The following is a 23,750-nucleotide window of genomic DNA, read 5'->3' on the forward strand; positions in this document are numbered from 1 at the left end:
ACAAAGGGGAAAACTGAACTCTATTAAGCACAAAGGATATGCTGGGTTTGTCTGTTAAGACTTGGTCTAAAAAGAATGACTTCTCAGGTTGCTTTCACATTCTACTTGCTTTGTACCATGCTTTGGGATCTTAGTGAGTGTTTGGCTAACAGAGATTTTGAAACTGGCACGTGTTCTAAAATTTAACTTAACTTCGAGCTCTGTTAGTGTGTAACTAATTTTAAAAGCTTCTGGAACTTAAAATTCACTCAGCCGAAAATGGATAAAGCACATAGGACATTTGTATCATGCTTCAAGAACCAGACAGATTATCAGCGGACTACCAACCATTTGCCTCAGCACTGGCTTCTCTAGTAACTGGAGAATGACTTGAGCCTCACAGTCCTGTTTTGGTTTGTTTGTTTGGGGTTTTTCTGGTGTTTGCTTTTTTTTTTTGTTTTGTTTTTTTAGTTTCTTCAGATACTTAAGGTCTACTGCCCAGAGAGACTTTTAAAAATTTGCCCTTACATAAAATACATTTTTAAGGTATCATCTAATAATACGATGATAAAGTTGCTGCTCCATAAAAGTCTTGGAAAAGACCAAGAAGATTTGAAAAAAAGCAATTACCTTTTTCTTTGGCGAGATTGTGTGCTGGTGTCCATGTATCGATACTGACAAGCAGCTCAGAGTACATCATGAGGAATGATGGGATAGAAATGGTAAATTAAACATTTCATAGTCCCTGCTGCAACCTCAGAGACTGAGAAGTAAAGACTGCTCATTACTTCTGTGAAGAAACAAGTCTCAAATAAGTGATCCCATTTTTGCTATTTGTCTGATTCTGGAGTATTTGAGCTCTGGCAATCCTAATTCCCTATGTTAATAAATGACTGCAGAAGAAAATAAGCCTGTGACAGAAATCTACACATAATGGTTCCAAAACTTATCAGCATTTTTGAGGGCTGAATTAATTATATGGTGAAAATGCCCTGTGAGCAACACCCCACACACACCAAAGCTGTGTAGGTCATAATGAGTATGTTACTTCGCTCCCCTGATTCTGCTGCTTTCTGCATTTTTCTGACAGTTTTACATTCCTGCCTGCCACTGCCCACAAATACATTTCTTTGCTACCCAGTCTTAGTCAGCAGAGGAGTTCTGTGATGCACTGAGCACTGAATATGCACAGACATGTGCATGGTGCATGCTTCCCAGACTGACAATCTCCAGGATCACACTGGATCTGAATTTCTAGCAGTGAGTAGCTGTTCCCAGCAGTATTATTTGGAACCCCTCTGTGAATCTCAGCTCCACAAGGTGGCTCTCGATTCCTTTAAAAATTCCACTGCTTTTGTGGATTAAATATAACCCAGAATGATCTTGAGAACAAACATCATGGCTCTATGGATGCACAATGCTACAGTGGAAGCCAAGATCCCCTTTAGTATGTGGTATATTTTTCTTTCAGTAAAGCTGAAAACTAGACCAAGTCTGACACTACTGAAGTATTACAATTTGAAGGAAGGTCTCATGTATATGGCTCAAAAAAATCTGAAAAACAAGAAAACAAAGGCATTATAGATGCCTTTGTGAAATGGGACATTGAAATGCTCACTGCCTGCTCTGTTCCTGTGTGGCTTCTCTCCCACAAGTGTCCTTCCCCTACTCCATACCTCTCTAGGACCATGTTAACATAGCCAACAGGTACCGAGGGCTGCAATTTCTCAGAGCGTGGACAGCAGGATGGCAGTGTGATGCCCCTCAGGAAAGAGATCTCGCCTTTGAAGGCCAGGACACACTACGAGGTATTCACTCTACTCCAGTCAGGACTTCAGCATCCCCAGGCAGACCTCCTAAATCCCTCTGTGGCTGGCCATGTGCTAGCATGGCCTCTGAGAGTTTTACCTGCTAGAGCACCTCATCTGAATGCGAGGGCCTGCCCTGAGGTCTGTGTATCCAACCCCCCGGCTGGGTGACCACACAGCTGATTACCAGCTCTCTGTGGCAGGGAGAGCCACAGCTGGAGCTGGGGCGGGACTGTGGCACCACAGGGTAACTGTGTGACAGGGGCTGGGCTGCAGCACGTGGGCAAAGCCAATGGTGTGAACCCCAAACTTAGCGCGTAAGACTGGATCAGTTTGCCCTCCCTCTTGGGTACAGTATTGCTGCTTTTGGTAGTCAAAAATTCAAATTGCTTACATGCTAGGAAAACGTTAAGAAAACCTGAGCAAACTTTGGGAAAAAATATTGTTTGCTTTCTGTTGATTTGTATGTTTGAGGACATATTTTCAGGTTTTCCACAACAGGGATAAAAGTTTATTCAACTAAAAAAATTTGAAGGCTGAAGCCGTGTAACAAACACTATCGCAAGGCAATGCTGGGTGTGTCTGAGCCATAACGTTAAATTCATTCTTCTTGTCGCTTCCTTCAAAGCTCTGCTGAGCTCAGCCCCTCCCTGGTTATCCTCCCCTGCCGAGCTTGCTGTAACCCCCACGCCTTGCTGCTGTTCCCACCTTTGTCCTTGCACAACGTGCTGCACCTTTGTCTCCACTGCACCTCTGCTGGCACAGCTTCTCCCCCTGGCCCTTTCTACAGCGTGGTCTCTGAAGATCAGTGAAGCCATCTGCTTCTCGTTCTCCTGATTTCTCTTTAGTTTTCTGTCTGCCTTTAAACATGTGCTCTTCCATGGAGAGATCGTGCAAAGATGAAATTTAGAGTGTTAATAACTATGTGCATTTTCTGTAAACTCGAACCTGGCAGATCTGCCCTGTGCTCATGTGCACAGAACAGCAGCTGAGGTTGCTGCTCTGCTCTAACTCTTTGTAGTAGGTGTCTGACAATGGGTAAAGACTCTGCGGAGAATCTCTGCTACTGAAGTTTGTATCCTGGAGCCAGCACAATTTCATGAACAATAACCCAAAGGACAGGCCAAGGGACATGTCTTTCAGTCCAATATGTATTTTTAACATTTTCACATGCAGAAAGTCTGCAGTCAAGAACCTGAAATGTGATATCAGCAATGGAACTCAGTTCATTAAAAATTCAAATCAATGGAAACAACAGGACGTATTATTTATCTAAGCCTTGAATCAATCTGACTACTATGCATAATGATCTTAATTAGAAAAGTGAGCCGAAGCAGGAAGACAGTCTGTCTCCTGGCTTTGAAATTATCATACCCCTATCAGTATGCTTGGGTAACTTGTAATTAGGGACAAAGGTTACACATAATTTTATATGCTGAAAAACCGGTTTTATACATGTCATTTCAAAAAAAATATTTAAGAAATAGTTATAAGACTTGGTAACCTTATTATACTTCGATTTTTTTTTCCACCAGATTTGTAGTCTGCACTGATCAATTGAAGGACTTCAGAAATACCAAGAGAAACTTTGCTTTTATAGAGAGCCTGCACACTAATAAGTAGCTAGCAATATCAGCATCAGTCTTTGTACAAGTGTCTTTCCAAAATTTGGTACCTTTTCACATCTGTTTCACCTGCATGGAAAATGCAGCTCAGAGGAGCAGTGTGGGCTGTCCAGCAGCAGAGAGTAAAGGCTTTCCTGTTCAAAACCTTTACTGGCATGTTGCACCATACGGGTGCACACATCTTTCTTCTTTTCTTGCTTATCTTCAACTATTGCCATTGACTATGAAGTGTTCAGGTTTTGACAAAATGGCAGTCCTGTGATTATACTTCCTTTAATATTTTATTGACCAGCTGTAATTAGAAAACAGAAGACCTAACTCTGAGGTCCTGCCTTATCAAAGCAGTCACTTCCAGACTTATTTTATACAAATTCTTCAATTTAGTTAAATCCACTGGGCAGGCCCACTGCCCACTGCCCATGCACAGAGTCACACATGAGAACTGCTCTCAGCAGGAGCAATGCCTTCTCTTCTGCATTGGAACACACCTCTTCCTCTCTTATCACAGGTACAGATGTCCTGATATTTTCTTTTCAAGGTAGTATTCAATCTTAGAAATAGATTAGAAAAAGATCAAATCCTCTCTGTCACACAAAATGGCCTTGCTTTCCCAGAACAGTGTTTCCACAAACAAAAAATATGGAAATGAAAAACACAAGTAGGATCTGTTTCATCAAAGTATTAGCTGCATTTCTGTGAGGTTGACAATCACCTTTTTAACATGGCAGGAATTACATGTGTAATTCTCTTTAATGGGTGTTACAAATGCTCAGCCCACACTGAAAAAAGATCACAGTTGGTATGAGTAATAACATTTTTCTTAAACATAAACAGTTCCCCTCCAGCTCTCTACACATCCTCCAACATCAATGTAACCACAGCTGTCAAGGCAGCCTCACCTCTTTCTATGTATATTTTAACTTTAATTTTTTCCCATGCTTTCTCTTAGTGGATCTTTTTTTTTTTTTTTTTTTTTTTTTTTTTTTTTTTTTTTTTTGGAAGGGCCTAAACCTGTTCTCCAATTTTGTGGGCAAATTCACTGCAATAACAGATCTTGGTGTTTAGACATCTTTAGACATTATTATTAGCATGCAAGAAATTAGAGACCTACATCAAGATCTGGAGGTTCGGGTGTTGTTTTTTAATTGAAAGTGGATTTCACATTGTAGTTTCCCTCATTCAAGGATCTCCAAACACTTTTACATAGTTGAATGAGTTCTTGTGGCCTCCTCCTTTATAGGCAGCAGCAGCAGCCCCCTCCCCAGAGCTTTGGCACAGCCCTGGGGGTCACCAGCTGGGGCCACCGAGGCCACGTGAGGGTGAGGATGGAGGAGCTCTGTGGGGAGCATGGCCGTGGGCTGAGGCTCAGAGGGCACACACAGTCTTAGTCTTAAACTGCACATGAAGTCATAGTCCTAAGATGTGCCAGGGGAGATTAAGCTTGGACATCAGGAAGAATTTATTCACAGAGCTGGTGATTAGGCTTTGGAACAGGCTGCCCAGGGATGTGGCAGAGTCACCATTCCCGGAGGTCTTTAGGGAAAGACTGGACATGGCACTGAGTGCCATGGTCTGGGTGACATGGTAGTGGACTCGATGATCTCAGGAGGTTTTTTTCCAACCCAGCTGATTCTGTGATGAAATGTACCCTCCAGTCCTTGGGACACCACACACTCCCTTGAAGCTGCCATGGCCCCTCCATGGCTGAAGCACAGAAGTCACAGAATAATTACGAGTAATTATAAGAAGAAGAATTATTATACGAATTACCAAGAAGAATTAATAACAGAATATTCAGGGGTGAGAAGGGACCCACCGATCACCGAGCCCCAGTCCCCCTGCCATGGGCAGACACCTCCCACCAGGCCAGGTTACCCAGAGCCCCATCCAACCCGGCCTTGAACACCTCCACAGCAGCGGCACCTACAACTTCCCTGAGCAACCTGCTGCAGTGTCTCACCACCTCACAGGAAAGAATTTCTTCCTCCTACCTAATGTCTAACACCTGGATCTCTGTCCCCTCAGTGCAGTACGCAATGAGCCCTTGAAGCGCCCGCGCACCCCGGGTGCCACGCTGCGCCCCCGCGGCGGCCCGGAACGCAATCGCCGGGGCCGCGGTTTCCCGGCGGGCCGCGGAGCGCGCGGCGCGGTTGCCGTGGTGCGGCCGCCATGGACGACGAGCACACGGTGGGGCCGGCGGGGCTCGCCGGGCCGGGGGCGCTTCCCCGCCGGGCGGGCAGCGGCTGCGGGCGGGGGGGTTGGGGGGGGGAGAGGGGGAGGCGCCGGCGGACGCTGCCTGCCCCGGCCCGGTCCTGCCCTGCCCACAGCGGGGCCCGGAGCGGCGGCGAGGGCTCGGTGTGGGCCGGGGCTGTGCCGCCGGCCGTCCCCCAGCCGGGCCCGGCGGAGCTGCCCCTCCCCAGCGCGCACGTGGGCGTTTGTGGAAACCGCTTTGTTTTCATCTGGCGGTTTCCCTCTTCTCTTTCCCTCTCCGGTTCCTCCGGGAAACACGGGCTCGTGCGGGCTTTCTCCCACCGCGTGTGTTTCTCTGCTCTTCTAGAAATTTGTTTTTCCTTTCGCGTCCCCTTCCATTTTTTTGTCTCCTTTTTCATTTCTGATGGGCGGCCTTTTTTAAAGCCCCGCCACGTGTGTGCGAGGCGTGGATCACCATTCCACTTGTTCTGACGCTCTCACACGCGGGAGCTGGCGCTTGACGGCTGCAATTACGTGTTCAGAGTTACCTGACGGCAAGTGCGATGATCGCTTGATACCAACCAGAGCTTACACAAATGGCGTGAATACTCTCCTCTGTAAATAATCTCAGAAGCTGTGCAGTAGCCTAGTAATAATGCCATTTGTTTTACCTGAGCCATTGTGAAAGTCTGCTGTTTTTGTTCCTTTCAGAGAGGTTTTAATGAGCGCTGTGCCCAGTGTTCAGAAGTGAACTGGGGTCTCACTGATGGAGGCAGATTTTATTGTAGATCTTGCCACAACGTTACTGAGGTAAAAAAGATGAGTTAACTGCCTTGGAAAAGGTTTCTTTTGATTGCTTCTGTATTTTACATAAGAAAATGGCAGATTTTTCTTCTTGGCGTTGAGGGCGGTATTTTTATTCTTCCTTTTTCATGCTTTAGTTGACACTGTTTAAAAGCAATGTTCCTTGAAATCACAACATTTAGAATGAGCCATCTTGGCCTGCTGTGTTGCTGTCGCTGTGGTGTCAGTGTGCTCTCGAGATGTCTTAGAAGCATTACCTGGCTGTTGCTGTGTTTCGTGCAGTCCAAATCTAGGCAAACCCTGATGTGTGTCACCTGTATGTCCATGATTGTAATTGTCTATTTTTGAAATTTCTGAATGAATATTTCAGACTGTCTCGTCTCCTGCTAGTTTAGGAAATTTGAGTAAATTCCTCCATTTTGTTTTATGATGGGGCAGTCTGTGCAAGTTATACCTGGCTCTTTTTCTTGCTAAGATGTATTCCTGTTTTGCAGAGAACTAGAGAAGTTGTAAACACTGATTTTATTACTAATTCAAGAGTCCAAACAATCTCCAAAGGTTCAAGAAAGCAGGAAAAAAATGGTATGTATGAGTTTCTGTCTGTACTTTGCAAAAGAGTGGCTGTTCAGCCACTGTTCACCTAGGCCATTATGTCTTTGGTGGAGAACAAAAGTGGGTAGGCTGGAAAGACTGTAAGAATGGGAACAAAATGCACCTCCCTAATGCTGTCACAACCTTCAGAGATCACTTTTGGTGGCTTCCTGAGCTACAGATGACCTCTGTGAGCCCAGTGGTGGGGATTTTTGATTGAACAAAGCTATCCACTACTTACTGCTGCTTTGATTTGTGGAAGCAAATGCTCACTGAAGCTGTTGATGGCATGCATTGAGATGTGGTGATCCTTTGTTCCTTCCCAGTGATGGCTATCACAAAATCAAAGCTGTTTGTCTTGGCAGGTGAGATGTGCTGGTGGTCCAGCTCTTGGTGTCAGTCTGGTCTGTGTTACAGGCACTTGGCCCTGGAGTCTATCCACAAACTGCACAGAGGTGGTTTCATGCAGTTCCGATAGCTGAACCAGTGCTGCATCTTTCATCCAGTCACTTTTTAACTTAAAATTTCATGAATATTCAGAAGTATAGTGGTCGTTACATACGAGGATTGGTGCCATAAGGATGTAATGGTCAATCTGCTGCTAGAGCTGTGTGTGTATTCTGTGTTGGCTGGATACATCTCTGTTGTGGCCACTTTCAGAAAACAAAACTGCATTAAAATGCCAAATAAAGCAAGGGGTTACCTTTCTCTCTGATAGGCTGATCTACCTTTGCTGCAGAGGCAGCTGAGGATTGCTGCATTCCTTTGAAAAGAGCAATTGTGTGGAAGTGAAGGGAGGTGTGAAAAGCATCCCTCCACTTTTCCTTATCCTGTGTTGGTTCTAAAGGCTGGGCTGTGTACCACTCATGCTTTTCATTTATCCTGTTGAGAACATCATTAGCCAACTGCCAGGCTTCTTAGGAAAGAAGTTCTTACCTTCACAGGGTCCCTTCTGTGAATGCAGTCATGTTACAGTGTGTTCCCTGAATGTGCAGAAGTAAGCTGTGTCTGTTAGTTCCCTGGTTAGCAGTTAACAGCAGCATCATTAAAGTAGGGCAGAAGCTTTGGGCAGATGAGTTCTAAGATGGTGAGATACAAGGTGTCTTTTGGAACAAAAGTAGTGAAGAACAGGTGTAGAAGGAATGAAAAAGGAGTTGAGAAATGCAGAGAAAATTTCTAAAACCAAAAGCCTGTAGAAAAGGTTAGTAGTAAATTTAGGGAGGTAAGGGCAAGAAGTAATTGTAGTGCAGCTTGAAGAAACAGTGAGTAGATTGCAGCAGGCCCACCCCTGTGAAGTTCATGTTGTGCTAGGATTTGTTAGAAGTTGGCATATCCTTTCATTTAAACATGCATGATTCTGTGTGAGAGACTGGTAAAGAACATGGTGGTGTTGGTTGTTTCTTTGCCTGACTCACTACTGTAATGTTCCAGTTTTCTGTGTCAGGGGTGGGAAAGAAATGTTCATATTTCATTTTTAATGGCAGGTTCTCAGTTATTTTTAAACTGGTAATTTAACAATGCTCCACTCAATTACAAATGCCACACTAGACATTATAATGAATTATATTATTCTTGGGAAATGTGTGAAGTTCTTGTTCAGTAACTTTTCTTCTCATTTAAGGCTGTGAATAAATGGAAGTTAATGGAGTGTTCAGTGTAGCTGGTTTATGCACTAGGATCTGAAATTACTAAATAGAGACATGGGGATAAGTGTACCTAAGGTTAAAGAAACCCAAAACAGTACCAACAAACAAAGCCCCTCTTTTTTTCCCTTAGATGGAGGCAGTGAATGGTATATTTGTGAGGGCTTTCAGCTTGTGCTCAAGAAACAAGTGGAAGCTTTAGAAGCGTTAGGAGTATGTCCACAAATGAAGGTATGTAGATGTCAGTGTGAGTTGTACACTCTGTGTGTGTGTGTGTGTGTTACAGAAGGTGGGATTTTAAAATATTGTACTTTTTAAAGTGAATCACACAAGTCTTTGTTTAAAATCAGTGAACTTATAAAATCAAAATTTGTTTCTCTGGTAATTTTAAAACATATTTTATAAACCACAGTCAATAAAATTACAGACGGAATATTATTCAGTTTCCTGAGTTAGAAATTACGCTCTGTTCTCTCAGCAATTAATGATCGTGTAAACATTGTACTAATTAACGTCCATTTGTGTTTATCAGGATGAAATTCTGTGCAATTTTTGGAGGTGTTACCTTCAGAAGAGCAAACAGGCATATTGCAAGAGACCAGCTGGGGAAGCCGTCAAAGCATTATCAGTAAGTGAAAGCTCAAATCCTATGAGATGTCTGGTATCTTTTAAAAGCAACAACAGAAATCTTTGTTTAGGCTACATACCTAGCTGATAAAAATGTCACTTCAGTATGAAGGAGATCATATCAATAGGCTTGCACGTGTCTGTTTTATTGGGTTTTGGAGGTTTTTACCTATTTCAAGAGATGACAAATATTTCTGTGAAATATTTGAAACTTCTTATTTGAAAGTATTGCTTTGTCTTCACACAGATAATCAGTAAATACAAATCATAATGCAAAATGTATAATCAGCTACCATCCTTTCCTGCCTGCTCTCTTGAAGTTACTCATTGTATCAAGCTTTGATTCTGTGTATTGCCAACTTTCTGGTCATTGTAGCCAGTTAAAATGTAATCATTAGAAGTTTTTTAATCTTGAGAAATCCTTTAAAAATACTTCCTTTTTTCCCTACTTACTGGTGATACATGGAGCAAAACTGTGAACAGTTTGGGTTTTAACTTTTATTGTTAGTTTTGCATCTGTCATGCTTTATGTGGTTTGTTAAGATTGAAACAGTAACTAAGAGTAGCTAGTACAAACATTTACTTTCAAACCCCAGGTATGTGAGAGCAGTACTGATGTGGACAGTGATCCAGAGAGACCCAGCCTTCTGCGCTTGCTGTCTCTCTCTGAAAGTGAAGGGGATCTGCAGACTGACTGCAGCTTTGCCTCATCAGTGAGCAAGGTCTCAGGTAGGAGCAATGAGCTAAACTATCTGGAAACCAGTTTTTCTGTAGTTTTTAAATATAAATAGATTTAAAGTGTATTTGTGTACAGTGAATTGGAGGAACTGGTTGGAAGGTGTAAAGTTTTCAGTCTTGTTTGGCACTGTACTACTTTATATTCTACCAGAAATAGAAGACTTCCTCCCTCAACCCCCACCCAAGGAGATAAAAGTTGAGCAAGACCTGGAAGTACAGTGGGAAATGCAGGAGGAAGTTCCATTTTATAGCAAGTTTGCTCCATGCCTCCTGTTCGGAGTGGGAAAAAATTGCTGTAAGATCTGCCAAGCTAGATGTTCCCAAACACAGCAGCTTTGAAAAACAAGCAGTTATTTAACCAATAGCAGAGCTGTCTGTCATGACTTTGATGTTAAAAAACATGAGTTTGTTTTTCAAGGGGGTGTATTTTTTTTCTATCCCATAGATATATTTAGCTTTTTAATATTTTTCTTTACATTATTTTGGTATTTCTGTATCTTTTGTCTCCACAGTATTTTTACTGCTTTCCCAGTGACCCCTTCTATGAAAAACCATATTTTAGCATTCTGTCAGTTTCTTTTTTCTGCTCACAGTAGCAGCTGGAAAATATTTACACAATGCTGAAGTTTTTAGTTAAAATGATGTAGAAAATTGGAGTGTTAGGTTCTGCCCAGCAAGTGTAATACCAGACAATGCTGCAATGCCTGATACTGGAAATGCATTGCAAGACACAATTGAAAGCTTTTGGTCATGTTTTAAACTTAGGATGGTTTTCTTGCTTGCTGTATTTATTCCTTGCTTTTTCCTTCTTTATCTCTCTGTGTTTCTTATTCCCCTGTTATGTACTATCCTCCTTATGTCATGTTTCTGTTCTGAGATATTGCCTCTCTACCCTCAGAAGAATGCAATCTTGTTTTTTCAAGCTTTTCTCTTTATTTGTAAAGTCCAGAAGTGGTAATAGAGTGAGAAATTTGATCAATTTATAGAAAAATAAATGCATGTTTAAAACTCCAGACAGAATTAGGGAGGGGGGAAAAAGGTATAAAAATGGTGATGCAAATTTTTTTGAATATTATGCTAGAACCTTTCGTCCTTACATATTAGAATGACAACATTTTGAGGTAAAGAGTCAGTGTATGTTCGTGCATGTAGAACCTTGGATGTTATACAAATATAATATGAAAAGGAAAGAATTGAATCAAGAATTTCTAGTGAAAGTGTTCCCTTGAATTTTCTTCCCCTTTTTGATGTCTAGAGGAACTCCTTTCTTCCTTGGTACTTGTGCCTTTCATAGGCCTTGTTGCTTAAAGTTTTGGAACCAGCAAGATAGTCCTAAGTAGGCCATGATCTATTGTCTTGGTTGGTCGTTTCAGAGCTTGAATTGTCATCAATTTCACTAAAATTACTTGAAATTAGTCAAGAGTTCAGTGATACTTGAAGTAAATTTTGATGAAATCAGGCAACCATAGGTATAGTTTTGCCTATTGAAATTTAACATAAGTAAGTGTATTCTAGTCTATTGTAAACTCTTGTGAAGATTCATGAATATTTTCTTCAGTGTCATTTCTGTTGAGCTGTTATTGCTACAGATTAGAAACCTCAACACCCTTCTTTCCCTAAGCGGCTCATCCAGGTGGCAATTGGGGTGGTTTTTGTTATTTTTGTGTAGGGTTAATAGCAAATTCCACTGAGTACAGCACCGAGATATTGCTAGAGAAGCCTATAAAACTCTTAAATTATTAGCTGCGTCTAACTGTGTGTTGTCATGCCTTGCATAAGCTGGAAGAAATAAAAGGAAATTGTGTGCCATCATTAAGGCCACAAATATAATGAGGATTATTTTAAATTGAGTTGAATGTGAAATTAACAATGAAGCTTCAGTCATGTAGCTGCCTTTAAGCACAGGCATCCATGTGAAAGGTGAAGCAGTTGACTCCGGGGATTAAACCGATGTTCCAGTGTTCCTGCCTTTGTTCCTTGACTCACCTGTGAGTGCTGGGATGCTCTGCTCTGCACCAGGGGGTCGGGCCCGCTCTGAGGGGCCGTTGCCGTGCCCGGTGGCGTTGCCGTGCCCGTTGCCGTGCCCGTGCCGTGCCGTGCCCGTGCCCGGTGCCGTGCCCGTGCCGTGCCCATGCCCGTGCCCGTGCCGTGCCCGTGCCGTGCCGTGGCCGCAGCGCGGGCTCCGGGGCCGGTAGGTGGCAGCGCATCCCGGGCCTGGAGCGCGCTCTGTGCGCTGTCCCCGTTCTGCGGGCGCTGGCCGCGGGACCTGCCCCGCTGACCCTGCCACCTCGCAGGTGTGGCTGTCGCCGAGCCGAGGAGCTGCCAGGCTCTCGGAAGGTCCAAATTGTTTCCAGCGGGCGCTTTGCCCTGGCCCTGCAGCTCCCAGCTGGGGAGCTGTGCATCCAGCTCTCGCCGTTCCTGTCTGAACAGGTGAACAGTTTATGGGGAAGTGAGGAAAATCTCTGCAGAGTCAGTGCTGGCATTTTGTGCTGGTGTGCTTTAAATGCATTTTCCTTCACCTGCCTGGGTCATGATGTAGGGAAGAGAGGCCTACAGGTTGGTTTTTTTTGTTTTGTTTTTGTTTTTGTTTTTGTTTTTTTTTCTTTTTCTTTTTTTTTGTCCTCTTTCCATGAACTCGCAGGTTTCATTGCCAAAAAGGTTCCAAACCCATAAATCACACCACTTAAACTAAATTGTTTCTTTTCTCTGTTTCTCTTAGGTTCTAGTGATTCAGTAAGGAAGTAGAGAGGTTCGGATGTTAATTTATTTGGGTTTTTTTCCCACCCTCTTCACCATTTCCTACATTCTTGTTATTTCTTTGACATTGAATTTATATACATTTCTTAGAAGAATACCTGTGTTTCCACAGTTAGAGATTATAGGATAGGTGGATTCAGGGCAGACTTCTAACATCAGTAACATTTCTGCAATGTAAATGACTTCTTCATTAAAGTCCTTCTGCCTGTGTTGAAGTTTAAAACTGTGTTTTAATCCCAAACTCAGGGTCATTGATTTAAGTACATCAAATTTTCCCTTGTTTCTTCACAATTCCTTTATCTCTCAAATGGAAAACAGTATTTCCAGCACATAAGTATAATTAGTTATATGTTATATAGGAGTTAATGTCCTAGTCAAGTGGAATAGCACTTTATGAAAGAGGTTCTCATCTCATATTGTGGTAGATGAGCAAATTAGGGTTAAACTGTTTCATAGAAAAATACACAAACAAGCAAAAAACTCAAAGGAATTATTTCAAAATGTTACGAGTTGCTGAACAAGTCTTGTATGTTCCTTTGTTTTTCGTATGCCATGGTTCCTGTTTCTATCATATCAATTGTTTTTTTTTCTTTTCTGTGTTTAACATAAACCCAAGAAAGCACCTCTGTGTACTCTGGATCAGTAGATGGCAGCTTGTATTTAATGAAGAACCAAAAGGAGAAACTGAGGATGACGATGCCAATGACCCTTTCATTTTGTTACATGGCATTACTCTGGGTGAGAGAACCAATTACATTGTCTGAGCTCTTAAGGTATGAACATTCTCTAGTGAAGAATTGTTGCTTTTATAAATATTAATAATTTTTTAAAAAATAAATCTCTCCTGTCGCCCTCTTATGAATTTGCTCAGTAATAGTGAGAAGTTCTTTGCATTTAGTTGTCTTTTCTTTGTCATAACCATTTGTGCAGCTGCTGTTGGAGGACATTCTCTGTTGATTGCAATGAATTTCAAAGATCTCTAAGGAAGAAAGTTTGGAAGTTAGAGCAGCTTTTTATCCTTCTCCTTCAAAAATTCTTAAGACTTGCTGGAGGTGTGTATGGCCACACTTCCGTGATATTTGCTGTTGTCAGCATGTCAGAATTAAGTGAGTAAACATTCTCCAGGACTTACATCAGTGTCATCATGCAAACAGTACCAGCAGTATACAATGATCTGAAATGCAGCAAAGTAACTTCATGCAATGGAGTTATTAGTTGAAATTAATATAGAAAGATCATTTTCTCTTCATATCTTTGTATCTGTAATTATTAGAGTTCAGAATAATACCTTTTAATATGGTAGAAATAAATTGTTCTAATAATAGGGTTTGATGCTAAATGGAGACTGTCAGGCTACTGCTGACAATGCAGTTCCCTTCTCTCCCCTACAAAAAGATCATGAACACTTTCCTTATTTACTTCAGGAGTGAAAAATAACTCATCAGCTCTTCTTGCTGGCAATAAGTATTTTAAATTGGGCCCAAATAAGTTCAGGAATTCCTAGATTTTCCTTGGAAGACTTTTTGTATTCTGATACCCTTTTTTAACAACTGTTGAAATGCTGGTTATTTCTAAACAGGTGGTGAAAAAACATTACTTGGCCAAAATTTAAGGAATAGAAATACTGAAGTAAATACATAGGCAAATCAGATTGAAAACTCAGACAAAATAAGGGAAAAACTGATTAAAAATTCAGTGCTTTCATTTTTATTTTTCAAATACGTAACCTGGGAGTTAAAAGGCAAGGCAGTGGGTACATTTCCCCCCACCTCTGGTTCTTCCAACTGATGTGGCTGCTGAAAGTGTGATGAATGCAAGGAGGTTTTCCCCCAGAGCCTGATGTTCCATTGTGGCCTCTCTCGCCTGGTGTGCCAAGTTCCACCTGCACTTTTCTAGCTTTGTACAAGCTTTCCAAGAGGCATGGGTATTCAAGGACTCTTTTTTGCAAGTACTTTCAAAATGGGGAGGTTTTTATGTCTTGAAGTACAGTAGTTACTACTAGATAATGAATTGCTGTGCAATACAATTTAACCCTTTGATTTTATTTTAGGGCTGGCTGTTGCCTTCATTGATCAGAATTGCACAAACCATTGCATATTTGCATAACTGGACATGCTGTTGCATAAAAGATGCTCGTGAAATTTTCAGTAAAATGCCGTAACATTCAGAATTCAAACTAGTCCCCTGCAATACGGAAGTTTTTATTGAATAGATTAAGAAATAGTAGAACTCAAAAGTAGTGCTCAATAACAAGATTTTTACTGGCTACATTCTTCCTTAGGAAATTCTGTACAAGTCAGAACTACCATAACATATTCTGTATTTTTGTGAATGATCAGCAAACAAATAATGTAAAACCTGTCTGATAATGTTTGTATATGGCAAAAATCCAGGTAGTAAACTACAGTTTCTGGGACAGAGCACCTGGTTCACACTAGAGAATTATTAGTTACTCCATTGTGTTTGAAGAGAAAAATTAACAATTAAATATCTATTCTTTGGTTATTGTATCTTGGAAACTGTCTCTGGAAGCATTGTTGGCTCATACCAGGCAAAGACATCTTCACATATTTCTGTCTTAGTACAATGGTGTGGTTGGAAGAAAACCCAACCAAACAATGACTGTTGAAGTCAGCTGTCAAGAGGGAAGATAGTTTGTTTTGTTTGCATATGAATGGTAAATTATTGTATTTGGCACTTCAAAAATTGGAGACTGCAGAAAAGATCCTGGAAAATTATTCGGAACCTGGAGATTATCCTTTGGACTAATATTCTTAAGAGATGAGCACACTTGAAAGGATTTAGAGAAAACATGAAAGCAGTAAAAAGGTTGGAAAAAGATTTAAAAAATCAAGCAGCAAATACAGTACAGAAAGGCATAATCTGAAACTAATAATTGGACATTGAAATAGGATTATTTGAATGAGAAGATGTAATTTAATTAGATACAATTTATGTGTGTAAGACAGTGTAAATCATAATTATTCAGTAACTGTAAATGCACTGAACATATGAACTGGATTAAGTACAGAAAGTGACATTTAAAAGAATGTTATTTGTATTGCAAAGTTTTACCATGATACGATAGTTATATAAGACTGTAATTACGTTATCATGCTTCCCTCCCTACCCTTAAGGTCTTTGCCTTTCAACAAGTTTGATGAAGAAGTAGAAAGAACTTTAAATTGCATGAACTACCATAAAATACTTGTTTTCTGACTTCTGAATATTTAAGTTTAAAAAATCAGACAATGTTCACATTTTTGCATGCATTAAGATACAAAATAACAACAGACTGAAGATGAAAACTATGCAGAGAAAGCATTAAATATTCAACATTACCTTTTAAGTCCTTGTAGGCAAATTTTTTTATTTAAACCAGCTGAATTAGAGTTCTGTTTAAAGTTCTGCCTTGTTTTTTCCTCAGTTTGGTTTTCTCTGTACCCTGAAGTCAGCTGACTACCACTCCTCCCGTGTGATACATGCTTAGGCACTATGGTCGGGCAATCTGCCAGCTTTTAAAGGATTTACAGCACCAAAAATATACTCCTTCTTGCTACTTGACACACTTAGTAGAAAAACACTACAATTACCTCCTCTGACAGGAACATTTTGGTTTAAAAATAACACTTTAAACAACATTCTGCCCAGGTCTGTGCTACACATTAAATCCTTTTCCATTGTGAATAGTCGTAAAATATTCCATATGATGTATATTATTCATCTAAATAACAAAATAGTTTAGGAAAAAGTTTCAAGATGCTAAACTTTTGAGATTCTGAGAAATAATGTCTTTCAAATGAGGTTATACCTAGTTGTGCTGGCAAGACTAAACTTATAATCAGTTTGTGGCATTACTGTGGCTTTAACAGATGCATCACTTCCTTGTAGCATGCTGAGGACCTAGGATTTTTTTCATACTTGGGCCTTATTAATATATATTGCTGCTATAATTAAAAGAACATGAACTGTGTACTGTATCTGCCAGTCAAGGTTTCGAGCACCTCCCTGATAGAACATAGTCCTGCAGGTGTTTTGACCATCTATCTGTTAAATGAAAGGTTTGGAGGTACCAGCAGACAAAAGAAACTGTTCTGAAGCGCTATTCCAAATCTGCACTTCTGAATTAAGTGTTAAAACTTGAATCATCAGCACATTCTATTCATAACAGGGTATTTGTGCTGTATTTTTAGAGTGTAAAAACAACTTTTAACCTGCGAGAAAAAAAAGCATTTTTTTTCTGGAGACAATAATTTTTTAACTAGAAAAGATATTATTTTTTAAACAGTTTCAGTGCTTTGACTTAGTACAGTCAAATTAGTGAAAACTTTTTTTTTTTTTCTTTAAGTGATGTTTTGGTGGACACTGCTTGTCTCTTGCAGTGTAAGGATGTGGTTGCAGCATCAGTTTGAGCTGCTCCAAGTTTTTGTTGCTGTGGTCTTGCATAAACATTGTTGTCCTTTCTCTTGCTGTGGGTACTAGCATTCATCCGGTTTATGGTTTATTAGTTGAAAGTAGATCTATAGAAGATAAATTTTGTAGAAGTTTCACCACACATTTTAGTGCAGGTTAATGTGCTTCACTGCTGTCTCTTTCTGCCTTGTGCTGGTAGTAATGTTCCTGCAGTCATCTGAGTCTGTTGGAGTGGAACCCTGGAGAGACCTAGTTCCCAATCTGATCCTCTGAGAAGTCACACAAGTGCTTTTGTCAGCAGGGAGAAGTGTGGGGCAGGGGACTGAAGGAGGGTGGGATTTCCCATTTCAGAGGCAGCAAGCTGGGAGGGTGGTTTGGCTACATCACCACTACACCACACCCAAAACAATGCCCTGATTGTCTGTCCTCTTCCCGCTGGTGCTGTGCTGGCTCAGGCGTTTGCTGCTCTCGGTGTCTTGGTTTCAGGCCTTCATATCTGACAGTTCATGGTGTGATTGTGCCTTAATATGTGTCAGCCAAAGCTTATCATCATCTGAGCCAGTAATGCATCACTCTTGCTGAAAGGGGAAGGTCCTGCTTTCCTTTTTTTCTTCTCCTGCCAGTGTGATGTACCCCCTTCCCTCTGGCAGCTGTTTCACTTGTAGAGCCATGTGAGCCTTTTCACAGTTTGTTACATGGTGAAAGAAACCTTGCTGGCAGTACGGTAACAGGTGGTTTTCTGCTGCTGGTGTGACTTATATTTGGGGAAGAGATGAGCAACAGCAGCTCATGGCTGGATCACAAGGAGGGAGGTCCTGCTGGTTGTGTTGAGCTTTTAGTTTGGCTCAATCAACTTTGTGAAACCATACCTCAAGCTGATGTTCCTCAGTTTAGTGGATGACTAAAATGAGCTAAGGAGCTGATGGGCCAGCTGCTCACCAGTCAGGCAGGGTGGTGAGGAGGAGCAGTGGGGACTGGGGTTGGAGAACAACCTCACAGGGGTCCAGTGCACATCTCCCCTCAGGGTGGGGACATGCTGGTTCTGCTGGTTGAGGAAAGGTACTGAAAGTTCGTTAGCAGAATGATCATTACACAATTTGATTAGAAAAGACTGTGCACCACCTCTTATTTTTTCACTTAAGGGACTAAAAAGCAGAGCTTTGGAACAAAGGCTGTTGGGCAATATTGCTGTTATTTTTCAGGAATCATAAATTATTCTGAGACAGTTTTGATCATAAAATGCACTTTTTATTTTAATCCTGGGTTCAGCTCATTTTTTTCAAGTAAACTTAAAATTCGGGTAAGACTGCTTAAAAAAAGTATAACTGTAAACTTCGCAGTAAGTAGCCTTTAAACAGAATTTTAGTCAACTTCAATAGATACACACTACATAACATGGAACAAATAGTGATGGAGGCACAGAACTGGGAGATAGCAGGTGAGCTTGTGAATTGCTGTAGGCTCAGAAGGGACATGAAATGTTTGTAGACCAAGAGGTTACTAATCTATGTAGCAGGATCAGGGAGGTCCTGTGCAGATAACACTCGGCAGCAGGGGAGAAAATTGTTTTCAGTCCTGACATTAGTTAATGAACAGTCTTCTCTGTAATGTTAACTTATTCAGGTTTAATGTACTCTTAACAAAATTGGCTTGGAGAAGAGGAGACGGGGAGGCATTTCTAGCTTAGACCTATGGGAGACAACCAGCATGCCTTAGTGTGTAATGAGTGTGTTATCTTGTGAGGATCTGTGCTTGTTCAATGCTTGCTTGGCCTGTTGTGGGTGTCTGTTAAGGTGCAGTGGTTTGGTGTAGTGGTGGCTTTTTATTGGTGTCTGTTGTTAAGTCTCATCTTTTATATTTATATATATATGTATGTATGTGTGTGTGTGTGTGTATATTCAAGAAAAATATCAATACTGTCAACGACTTATCAAAACCAGTTTTTAACAACAAAGATGTATTATTTGTGTGCAAATCAAAATTAAACTATTTTTATTTATTAGTATACAAAACAATTTCTATTCATACCTCAGTAATACTTTTTTGAAAGTATCATGATAGAAATGTAATTAATGTGGCTTCAGTTCTATGTATCCACTGATTATTTTGCGATTTTCTTCCCTATCATGTTACCTGATTGAAACTCCTCAAGCAGAAAGTCTGTGTTTTAAAAGTAAAATTTGCTTAATGCTTTAGAATTCTGGGGGGAAAAAAATCTATATCATTCAAAGGAGGCTTAAAGCAATTCAAGAAATGAAGTAGTTGGAAGAATGTGCAGAACAAACTCCATGTAAGCTTGTTGATTGTATGCTTACTGCCATAATATTATAATTTGTCAGTCACATCTGAGCTTGAACTTAAAAGCCTATTAAATGATTGAACTGGTTTTTGTTCTATGGAGCATTTTGGATGTGTGACTTCAGGTTGAATTGTTTAGGTAGCATAATACTGATGTTATTTTGAATCAGAAGTTGATTTTTATATTAATTTTATAATAAATATACGAATTTGTCATCCTATATATTATTTTGATTTGGTCTTGATTTTTTTTAATGTAGGTATGTTGTTGAAGGGCATATTCCATATCTGAACGTTTTTCAGCATTTTCCAGAGAAGATGAAGTTATGTGGACTTGATCTTAAGATCTTTTGTGTAGAGGTAATTTTTTTCATAAAGGAAATTTTTTTTTTAAAAACCAACCAAAACCTAGTTATTTTTGGTATTTTAATTATTTTGGTCACTGTACTAATAAATTGATTAAATTTATTGTTATGTCATAGGATTCATGTTTCACAGTCTTGGAGCCTGGCAGAAACTAGTGCACTCTGACTTGGAGCACTTTAATCTTTAACCAATCTTATTAAACTGATTACCCAAGTTAGAATGAAATCAATAAGTACTTGTGGGGAAAAGGGTATTCAGAACTGCTCTCAAAACACCCAGAAACAGGATTTAGCTTCAAGTCTAAAGGCAATATATTATCCCTTCTGGTGCTTATTTGAAATCGCTCTTGAATTTGTTTGTAATTCCATATTCTTTTAATAAGATATGGTTTAGATGCTATCTCTTGTTCTGTTCCTTGCTGTTCTGATTGAAATATATCAAACCTAAAATCTACATAGGGGGATACAGCTCTTCTAGGAACTGAATAGTAATGGACAATCTTGAGTGAAATTTAAATTTCCCTTATTTAAGATTCTTATGTATTGTGGTAACAATTGCCCAATGACATTTCTGTTGCAGATAAAAATTTATGACGGGTTTTTGAAATGGGCAGATAAAATCTTAGCTTTTCAGAGCAGAAAGCAGCAATTCTGCCAAGCCCTCACTGATGGTGTTGCAGTAACATTACCATTCTCCAATATGTAGCTTATATTCAGCAGGTCATGAGTTGTACCTTCAGAAGTTTTAGCATTTACATTATTTTTGGTTTTAAATCACCACTTTCCTGTCTGGATAACTGAGAATTATGACCTCAACTTCTAAAATCAGGAGATAAATTTAATATAAACCCTCTTGATTTCTTTGTCTTAGATATTTCCTTAACAGAAAAGATGATAGTTGAAATAAGAGTATAAACTTGGTTTTAAGTCGTCATCCTTTTTTGTCTCTGTCTTCTGGATGAGTTTTTGGTTTATGATTTGCAGCAGTAAATGTTGTACCACACCTCAAAGTGGGAGAACTGGTTTACAGAGAGGAGGTGACAGTTTCCTTTGGAGGATCCTACTGTTTCTTTTTGGGATAGGGCTGCTCCCTTCACTTTCAAAGCATAAGTAGATATGCACACTAATCAAGTAATCTCTCTACTGTGTTTTCACTGAGATATATAGGTATAGTTCTGTAAGCTTACTGTGCCATTTGTTCTCCAGCCACTTCAGTAATATTGTGGCTTCCTCTTTTTAGAAATATCTGCTCCTTACTCTACCTTCAATGTTACTTTAGTAAGGCATTCTCAGTTCTAGTTAGTTTTAATGTTTTTTACTACATCATGAGGCTGATAATTGCAAAATCCTTGCTAGCTCTTTCCAGCATCTCATGTTTCCCGCTGCAGAGCTGAGATTACCAATGTCTTACTTTGTCTAGTTTTGGCATCTGTGTTTTGAGAAATTCGAGAGATGAGGTTATTGTCCTAGAGCAGGAAATGAGGTTGTATAATACTCTATTCTGAAAATATTGCTTACATTGTTTTCTGCTTTGTGCTCTGTATAGAATATTTTGTAAATATTTAAAAACTGTAAGAACTTAAAACCCTTTATGATATTATGGCTTTATAACCAGGTGTGTGAGTTGCTCTAATGCCATTATTTGTTGAGCTTCAAGTCTGGTGAATAGAAGCTGCAAACATGTTCCAAAATATTGACAACTGACAGAACTGTTCTGTATGTTTTCTTTTTTATTTTGCACAGATTTTTAATGCACTTTGTTGTGTCCTATGCAGCCCAGATTTGAATCAGAAGTAATCATGTTACCGTAACTTGAAGGATTTGAAATCATACTAAATATCACATTATCAGTTAAGTGCAGATGAAGCCTAACTTGATGAGGCTCATCTTTTATATAAATATTCTCATTGGCTTAATGACGTTTTTAATAAGAATTTCCCACATACCCAAAATATGCTGAATTTGTAAAAGGTTGAAGTTGTTACAGGTGTTAGAAAAGTCAACGCAACATTATTACGAGGTGAGTCGTGTCTGCTTTCTGTGTAGTGACGTGTGTGTATACATGCACAGAGGGTTTTTTATGACTTGTCATTTAGCAGTAGTTTTCCATATGCAAGGAATGGGGTTGGTTTCAGGCTTCCCAGCTGTGATAAATTTCTGTGCTGTGTAATTTAGGGATGGAGTCTGTATCACTGACAATTTTTCCCTGTGTTGCATACTATTTAGCAATTAGAGGTGATTGCAGTATCTGCCATCCCAGGAGAGACTGAAAGAGCTGGAGGTTTTATCACTGAGAAGGGAAGGCTGGGGGGGATTTCAGTAACGTGTATAAATGTCTGTCAGGAAAGAGTGAGGATGGTGTCAGGCTTTCTTCTTGGTGGTGTGCAGTGGAAGGACAGGAGGCAGCTGAAATACAGGGCACAAACTGAAAAACAGGAAATTCCATTTAAATATAGAACTTTTTCACTGTGTAAGGGTGATTGAGTGCTGGAACAGGCTATCCTGGGCCACTATGGAGTCCCTGTCTTCAGAGGTACACAAAACCTGATGGGTCACGGTCCTGAGCAGCTTGCTGTAGTTGATGCTGCTTCAGCAGAGGTTTGGACTCCATAGATAATCTCCAGAGGTCCCTTCCAACCTCAAGTATGCCTTGTATTCAGTACAGGTGGCAGATAGGCCCTTCATATTTTGGTATTGGAACAGCCAACAAGAAGCACGATTCTTCGTTCTGCTGAAACTGAACTTTATTTAAAATACCTGCCACAAAGGTATGGTTGCATCTGAGCACTTCTGTCCAGAGGTCTGGGAGCTCTGGGCATGACTGTCTCATAAAAAAGAATAAAGGAGCCTCCAGATCTCTGTATCAACTTTAATCATGATGTACAGCTGTTAGACACATGTCAGGGCCTAGCTGGAGATAAGTACTACTCAAAAGTGTTCTAGGAAGGATAAAAGTACATTACAGAAGATCTTTAAGAAAAATGAGTTATCTTCCATATGTATTTATCTTTCCATTGCTCCAAGTCAGTTTTCTAAGCTTTTACTTAATTAGTAATTTATCCCTTCCTCTATTAAATCATCTGTATATTAGAAATTAGCCCTTGGAAAAGTGGTTTTAGCTATATGTACAATGCGGGGGTTAACGTGGCAAACAGCAGCAGCATCAAGATGCTCCTGTTTTGTTCAGAAGTTCTAACTTCCCAGTACAAGGGAGGAAAAGCAAAATTTCCTTTCTCTAAAACAAGTATTCTTATTCCATTTGATTAAAATCTTTTTGTATGTATGAAGAAAGAATAAGATATATAAGTTTTTGGTTTTGTTCTCTGCAGGAGGTCAAAGTTTTTTTTTCTTGTATTTGCAAATTGTTTAACTACAGTAAATCTCTGCTCATTCTAAGGCTTGTGCCAGTAGCCAATACATCTTTGATAAGTGCAGTCATCTTTTCTCCTTTAGGTGGAAGTCATCTTTGTTCCCTTTATAATGCACATAGAATATCTAGGATTTTAGGATATCTGTTTCTTTTAAAACCCATTAGTGTAGGAGTTAAAATGTATTAGTTAATTATTAGTAGTATATATAAAGTTCACTGGATAATTTGTTTTCAGCTTGTATTATTTTATTGATATTATCTGTCTTCCAGCTACACACAAATTGCCTCTTTTATTTCTGCATGAAGTAGGAATACATCTTTAAGGTACACATTCTCTATTTTGCTTTTAGGGATTTATCTTTATCCTTATACAAAATTGATGAAAGCATCCCTTTTGTCTTGAACTATCAACAACTTGTCTTTGCCATAGGTCCATCTTGCAATGCATTCTAGACTTGGGACTGTATACCCAATTATCTTTCAAGTATTATTTTGCTTGTGCTTAAAAGTTGGTTGTGCTTTGCTGCCTCAAATTTGCTTTT

The 23,750-nt window shown here is 40.0% G+C and overlaps 1 protein-coding gene across 2 annotated transcripts in view; it reads left to right on the forward strand.

The window, feature by feature from the left end:
• Window positions 1–5,534: 5,534 nt before the first annotated feature.
• Window positions 5,535–23,750, forward strand: part of TAF1B (TATA-box binding protein associated factor, RNA polymerase I subunit B) — a 46,669-nt gene continuing 28,453 nt past the window's right edge. For both annotated transcript variants that reach the window (XM_066179909.1, XM_066179911.1), the window contains exons 1-8: window positions 5,535–5,599; window positions 6,314–6,412; window positions 6,901–6,988; window positions 8,774–8,871; window positions 9,173–9,268; window positions 9,864–9,996; window positions 13,379–13,535; window positions 19,734–19,833. In XM_066179909.1, coding sequence (XP_066036006.1) covers window positions 5,582–5,599; window positions 6,314–6,412; window positions 6,901–6,988; window positions 8,774–8,871; window positions 9,173–9,268; window positions 9,864–9,996; window positions 13,379–13,535; window positions 19,734–19,833 — 789 coding nt within the window. In that variant the 5' untranslated portion in view covers window positions 5,535–5,581. The remainder of the gene's footprint in view (window positions 5,600–6,313; window positions 6,413–6,900; window positions 6,989–8,773; window positions 8,872–9,172; window positions 9,269–9,863; window positions 9,997–13,378; window positions 13,536–19,733; window positions 19,834–23,750) is intronic.

This window comes from Chamaea fasciata, unplaced genomic scaffold (genome assembly GCF_029207755.1).
Source record: "Chamaea fasciata isolate MVZ Bird 193981 ecotype frontalis unplaced genomic scaffold, bChaFas1.0.hap1 SCAF_3, whole genome shotgun sequence".
In the NCBI taxonomy this organism is placed as follows: domain Eukaryota; kingdom Metazoa; phylum Chordata; class Aves; order Passeriformes; family Sylviidae; genus Chamaea; species Chamaea fasciata.